General features: G+C 50.3%; 1 protein-coding gene across 1 annotated transcript in view; it reads left to right on the top strand.

Annotated features, from left to right (window-relative positions):
* Caly (calcyon neuron specific vesicular protein) overlaps positions 1-6407 on the top strand; it is a 13325-nt gene extending 6918 nt beyond the window's left edge. Inside the window, exons 2-6 of the mRNA XM_005351457.3 lie at positions 1162-1321; positions 2805-2918; positions 3832-3945; positions 5580-5942; positions 6255-6407. Of these exons, the coding sequence (XP_005351514.1) occupies positions 1187-1321; positions 2805-2918; positions 3832-3945; positions 5580-5894 (678 nt within the window). The 5' untranslated portion in view covers positions 1162-1186 and the 3' untranslated portion in view covers positions 5895-5942; positions 6255-6407. The remainder of the gene's footprint in view (positions 1-1161; positions 1322-2804; positions 2919-3831; positions 3946-5579; positions 5943-6254) is intronic.
* Positions 6408-6772: the final 365 nt, after the last annotated feature.

Raw genomic sequence — 6772 nt, 5'->3', positions numbered from 1 at the left:
TTTGGAGCCTGTCCTGGAACTAGCTCTTGTAGACCAGGCTGGTCTCGAACTCAGAGATCTGTCTGCTTCTGCCTCCGAGTGCTGGGATCAAAGGCGTGCGCCACCACCGCCCGGCTCTCCTCCTATTTTACAATCCTCTCTAGTTCTGGGATTAAGGGTGTGCACCACTACCTCCTGGTTTCTATGGCAAGATACTGTATCTACTGGGATTGAAGGTGTGTGTCATTGCTGCCTGTTCTGTAAGGCTGGCCAGTATGGCTGTTTTACTTTTCTGATCTTTAGGCAAGCTTTATCTATTAAAATACAAATAAAATGCCACTACAAGAGTATATACTCCTTTTCTAAAGAAATATTTATTATGTCTACATGTATATATCTGTGTATGTATGTGCAGCACATGCATGCAGAAGCCTGTGGAGGCCAGAAGAGGGCAGCAGATCCCCTGGAGCCAGAGTTACGGGAGGCTGTGAAGGCATTTTATGTGGATGCTGGAAACTCAACCTCGGTCCTCCGCAAGAGCATTAAGCACTCTTAACTTCTTAACTGCTGAGCCATCTCTTCATCCTTGAACATTTTTACCCTTGACTTACCAGAGTCAGTGGGACTTGCACCCTCCTCCAGACTGCCATGGTTGCCTGACTGGCAGGATGGGCTCTCAGCCCCTCAAAGGGCTGGTCTTCCTTCACCACCAGAACTGTATACTTTTGTCACCTTCCTTGGAAGTTCACATAGAGAACCAATGGCAATTAACAGTGACATGTCCCATATTTCATGGGATAGACACCTTTGTTGTGTTTTGTTTTAAAGTATCAACAGTTAACAGATTCACATTGCTCTGGGCCTCCTGCTAAGTCCAGTTCTCTCACCTCCTACCTGAATCCTTTCCTTCTGGTGGAATATGTGTCCTTCAAGCGCATGCCCGAGCAGGCTGGCCAGAGGACGAGATCGTGGTTCTATTTTGAAATATTCTCTGGTCGGAGGTCTCCATTCTGCACTGCTGAGGGGCTAGGAGGGAATGTGTAACCAAGAGCTGGACCTCTTCCAGCACATCCCTGGATTTTGCATGAGAAGCCTTGGGGCATTCTGGGTCCTTACTCCGGAACTAGCTGTGTGATTGTCCATTGCACGACTGGTAAGCGGTGACTCGAACTCTCTTTCTAGGCAGAGACAAGGACCGCCACCCGCCATGGTGAAGCTGGGCTGCAGCTTCTCTGGGAAGTCAGGCAAGGAAATGGGAGGCCACGAAGGGGCTGCCATGGACAGTGTCCCTCTGATCAGCCCCCTAGATGTCAGCCAGCTTCAGCCCTCATTCTCTGACCAGGTGAGTAGCCTGAGGCAGTGCAGGTCTTCTCAGCTTGCCTAGGGACGAAAAGGGATGGGTAAGGTTTATGTCAATGTTGCCTCCCCCAAAGTGCCCTGAGGATAGCCGAGCGGGACAGAAATCCAAACTGACCGTGGGCAAGCGGGACCTCCCTGTTAGGGCTCTCACATCCAGAGCCCCTACCCATCTGAACCAGGGTAAACTGACCACTGGATTCCTCGGAATTTAAACACTCAGACTGTGATGTAATTTAACAAGACCAGCAAGTTGCAGTTACCAGTTGTGCTGGCTAGTTTTGTGTTACATTGGCACCAGCTATAGTTATGAGGGGAGAAAACTTCAACCGAGAAACTGCCTTCCTAAGATCTGGCTGTAGCCAAGCCTACAGAGCTTTTTAAATTTATTTATTTTTATTTATTTATTTTTTGGTTTTTCGAGACAGGGTTTCTCTGTAGCTTTGGAGCCTGTCCTGGAACTAGCTCCTGTAGACCAGGTTGGCCTTGAACTCACAGAGATCCTCCTGCCTCTGCCTCCCGAGTGCTGGGATTAAAGGCATGTGCCACCACTGCCTGGTTTACAGAGCATTTTCTTAATTCACAACTGGACTGATGAGGCTGACCAAGCCCATTGTGGATGCTCCCATCCCTGGGCTTCTGGTCCTGGGTTCTAATAAGAAATGAGGAGCAAGCCAGTAAGCAGCACTCCTCCGTGGCCTCGGCATCAGCTCCTGCCTCCAGGTTCCAGCTGTTTGAGTCCCTGTGCTGACTCCTACAATGCAGACAATGATGTGGAAGTGTAATCCAAATAAACTCTTCCCCATCTGGTTTTCGGTCTTGGTGTTTCATCACAGCAATAGTGACACTTACTAGGACATCGTTCTTTTCTTCTGGACAGGACTCTAGGTTAGGGCACAAAAAAAAAAAAAAAAGGCTTCTTAGGCAGGTGACTGAGGGGCTTGGTGACTTTTAGTAGAAGTCAGTGAGAAGCAAAAGAGGCCCAAGGTGGCCTAGTCTGTCCCTTCAGGAGCCCAGGGCAGCTCCCCAGTGATCTGGGTCGGTTTTAGCTGCACTTACTCTAACAGTGAATGCTGAGAACAGATCTATCCTTCGCCCCTCAAGAACACAAACAGTCTAGAGTTGTCCACGTCTGAATCCCATGTGGCTGGGGACTCCAGACTCTAGAAGCTGTCATAGGAGTCAGGTCAAACCTCCTGAAGGAGAGGAACCAGATTATGGAGCAGTAGGAGAAGTTCCCGCCAGAGAGCCAGCACCCTGAGCCTGGCGAGGCCTTGAACAGCTGTGGTCGCCATCAGACCTTCAGTGTTCACCTTCTAGCTTCAGCTTTGAGATGCTACAGCTTACTGACCATGAAACAGTACAGATCCACGGTCAGTGCTGTCTCCCCAGCTCCCAACCCCCTCAGTCAAGGCTCTCCTGGGTCCCCACCAGCTGTCCAACGATATTATGACCATCTCTTCCTTTAGGTGCTCATCAAAACACAGACAGAATATCAGCTTTCCTCCTCAGACCAGACAAAGAAGTTTGGAGATTTGGAGGGTCAAAGGCTGGCCTGTGGCCACCCAGAGGAAGGACGCAAAGTAAGTATATCACCTCTCCCTGAGGGAAGTTAGAGCAGGGGAGAGGCCAGATGAGCAATTCAGGCCTTGTTTGCCTGACGGAGTCCCACTTAGGTCTCCTAGGGACAAAAGGGATCAATCCTACTCAGATGTCACCTCTAGTGCTGGCTGGCCACTAGCTAGCTGTCCATCCTTACCCAGCCTTCTTCTGAGCAGCCTGAGCTCCTGGGAGACATTTCCCATGGGAAGTACCTGTCTCCCAGCCCGTCATTGTCTACCTCTCTGCAGGCTTTTTATGGAACAGATAGGAGCTTTCCCTTTTATCTGGAAAATGTCTCCTCTTTGTCTTCTTTTAACCACGTCAATGATGGTTTTAATAATCACTTTTAGCTGACTATTTCTAGTGCTTTTTCATTTGCAGAAGCAACACCTGTCCTCTCCCGTAGTTTTTCAGTGGTTGTGCCCATCAAAGGTGCTGAGGCCTTTGTTTGTATTCACCTGGGGTGGTACTAATGCTCCTATCTCACTAGACTACACACACACACACACACACACACACACACACACACACTGCTTCCTGCATCCAGTCCTCCTGCTGTGACAACCACCAGCTTCTGTAGGCCACATGGGCAGGGCAAACCAGTAGCAACTTCTGGATCAATTGGCTGCAAGCAATTTAACTGGCCAAAGCAGTTAGTTTACTTGATCATAGATGTTTACAGAATCCCAGCAAATTGGGGCCTGCAAAAAAAAAAAAAAAAAAAAAAACAGTTCCTGAACTTTTGGTCCCGGAGCTGACCTCAAGGAAGGAGACAAGATGTAGGTAGGGGCAGCAGTATTGTGCCCAGCTCCAGTTCTTAGGGACTGTCCCCTCAGGGAGGCTGGCCCGGCCATAGCTCACCTGCACTAAGTTCTGCTCCTTTCCCTCTGCCAGGTGCCGACTGCAAGGATGATCGCCTTCGTCATGGCTCTCATGGGCTGTGTGCTGATCATGTACAAGGCCATTTGGTATGACCAGTTCTCCTGCCCCGATGGCTTCCTGCTTCGGGTAAGCCTGAGGGACCAAGGACCAGGGCAGGATGTGGAGGGCTTTCTGGGGCAGCATCAAAGATGAATGCTTCCCATCTCCCACCCCTAGGTTTTCTTCTAAATGACAAGGCTGACCCTGTGTGATTAATTCCCTTACTTCCTAGAATATACTGAGAGCCCATCTTTTGAAACTTTCCAGGCAAAGGTTGTTTTAGGGCTGCAGAAATGGCTCAATATGGGCCATACTCTATAAGCATGAGAACCCATAGAGAAGGCCAGATGTGACTGCCTGTACCCCAGCCCCGTGGGGTGACAGAAACAGGACAGTTGCTAAGGCTTGATCCAGGTTCAGTGAGAGACCCCATCTCAAGGAGACCTCCTCTGGCCAACTCAAGCACAATTACAGACACACAAAATGAAACTCAAAAACAGAAAAGAGAGAAGGGTTTTTGTTTGTTTGTGTTTGTGTTTTAATCTAAACTGAAGTAGGAGGTGCTAGCAGAACTCTTCAGTGCCCTGGTGCCCTCCAGCTCTTGGGGAGGAGACCTGCCTGCATTCAGCAGGTTTCTCCACTGAGCCCTTTAGTCCTTAGTCGTTTCCCTAGACTTCAAGAGGTTTGTTTCTTTGGCTTCTTCTTCCTCTTCCTCTTCCTCTTCCTCTTCTTCTTCTTCTTCTTTTTCTTCTTCTTCTTCTTTCTTCTTCCTCTTTCTCTTCTTCTCCTTCTTTTTCTTTTCCTGAGACAGGGTCTCACTGTGTAGCCCTGGCTGGCCTGCAACTCACAGAAATATCTTGTCTCCAAAGTGCTGGGATGAAAGAAGTGTATGCCCATTCGAGAGGCCTTTTTTTGGGAGGGAGTAGTTTTAGTTTTGGTTTTTTGAGACAGGGTTTGTCTGTGTAACAGCCCTGTCCTGGAACTAGCTCTTGTAGACCATACTGGCTTCAAACTCACAGAGATCTGCCTGTGTCTGCTTCCCAAGTGCTGGAATTAAAGGCGTGTGCCACCACTGCTGGATATAGGAGGCTTTCAAATGGGCATTAATGCTTTCTGCATATTTAGCAAATATTTCCTTCTACTTTAAAATTCTCAACTCCATTAATGACAATTAAAATTTTTTTAATATTTTTAAAGTGCTTCATATTTTAGAAGTAGTCTCCTCTTTTTCCCTTAATCCTCTGGTCTCTGGGATGGAGTTCACAGAGGTACTGAAGTCTGGCTGGCTTTTTTGTGGGGGGAAGAAGAGACATAAAGTTTTAGCTTCAGCTGTTCTGGAATTCACTATGTAGCCCAGCCCATACTAGCCTCTGATTCACTTCAATCCTCTTGACTCAGCCTTCCCAGTGCCGGCATTACAAACATGGTCCCCAAACCAGTCTGTTTTCTGCCTTTCCCACACAGCATGGTTCTAAGAGACTCCTCACGTGCAAAGGCTCCAATTCACACCACCCGCTTCTCCAAAGAACCTCAGGCTCTGACCCTGTGACCCGAAGCCAAAGTTGCCTTTGTGGGTTTTTAATTATGACCCTTCTCCTCCTTCTCCTCCTTCTCCTCCTCCTTCTTCTCCTCCTCCTCCTTCTCCTCCTTCTCCTCCTCCTCCTTCTCATCCTTCACTATGATCCCTGGTCCCCTTACCGGTCCGGAATATGCCTTTGCAGCACAAGATTTGCACCCCGCTGACCCTGGAGATGTACTACACGGAGATGGACCCCGAGCGCCACCGCAGCATCCTGGCAGCCATGGGCGCCTACCCGATGAACCGCAAGCATGGCACCGAGATGCCCGCTGCCTGGGGGAACAACTACCGGGCCTCCAAGGGGGAGCATAAGGGTCCCACCCCAGCGACAGTGGTTGTGTCCACTGCAGCTGCAACGGCAGCAGCGGGCACAGAGCCATCAGGGAAGCCTTTGACCATAAAAGAGAAAGAAGACCCACAAAAGGCGGAGGGCGTGCTGTCCCAGGCCCCCCAGTGACTATCGTCCCGACCCCCTCACACACACACACTTCTGCTACTGACTGGGGTAAGTGTGTTCTGCCTAAACAATGACTGGCTAGCTCGCAGGCCACAGGCTTGCCCTGCCCTGCCCTGCCCTGCCCTGCCCTGCCCTGCCCTGTCCAGCCCTGCCCTGCCCTGCCCATCTCTCCCGCCCTTCCCTGTCCCCACGCTACCCTCCCCCCATTTCCCCACATCCCTCACTTCCCGCCAGTCCCAGAAACCTACCCAGCTGTGCACCCTCTCTTGAGGCTACCTCCAGGTCTGCGTACAGGGCTTGCCTTCCTGTCCAGCACACCAGTCCTCTGTCCCTTTCACCCTGACCCTTCTGTCTTCACAGCGACCCCCACCAGCTTCTTTGATCCGCGCACCTCCTGATGCTTCTCCACCCAGTGATTGTGCTCCTGCCCCAAAGCACCCCGCTGAAGCCCCTGCCCCTGGTGGGCCTCTGACTCTGTTGCTTTTCTGTAAGTAAAGTTTCACATCTACCTGAGCCTTGGTTTCTCTTTTGGTCGCAGCCTTGTGTGAGCATTTTCATTAGCCTCTGAACCTAAGAGGACACCTAAGGGTGCCTGCTTTTGAGGAAGAGAAATAGTTCCTGCTCTTCCTGACTCCAGCCCAGCCTAGGGGCCACTGGCCACAGTGGAATAAACCACTCGGGGGAATTGGGGTGACTCTTGACTGCCCCAGGAGTCACCTGTATTCTGCTGTACTAGCATCTACTTGGTGCTGGGTCTGGTTCTGGATCCTCTCCAAATGATAAGGATTGTCCTCCACTGGGAGGAGCTCTTGGGTTTTAGAACCACTCACAGTGAGTTCTTTCCTAGATAAGACTCCCACAGCCACGAAAGGACTGAA

This window comes from Microtus ochrogaster, chromosome 8, assembly GCF_000317375.1.
Source record: "Microtus ochrogaster isolate Prairie Vole_2 chromosome 8, MicOch1.0, whole genome shotgun sequence".
NCBI lineage: Eukaryota > Metazoa > Chordata > Mammalia > Rodentia > Cricetidae > Microtus > Microtus ochrogaster.
The sequence above is the reverse complement of the archived record's forward strand: the minus strand, read 5'-3'. Positions and strand labels throughout refer to the sequence as shown.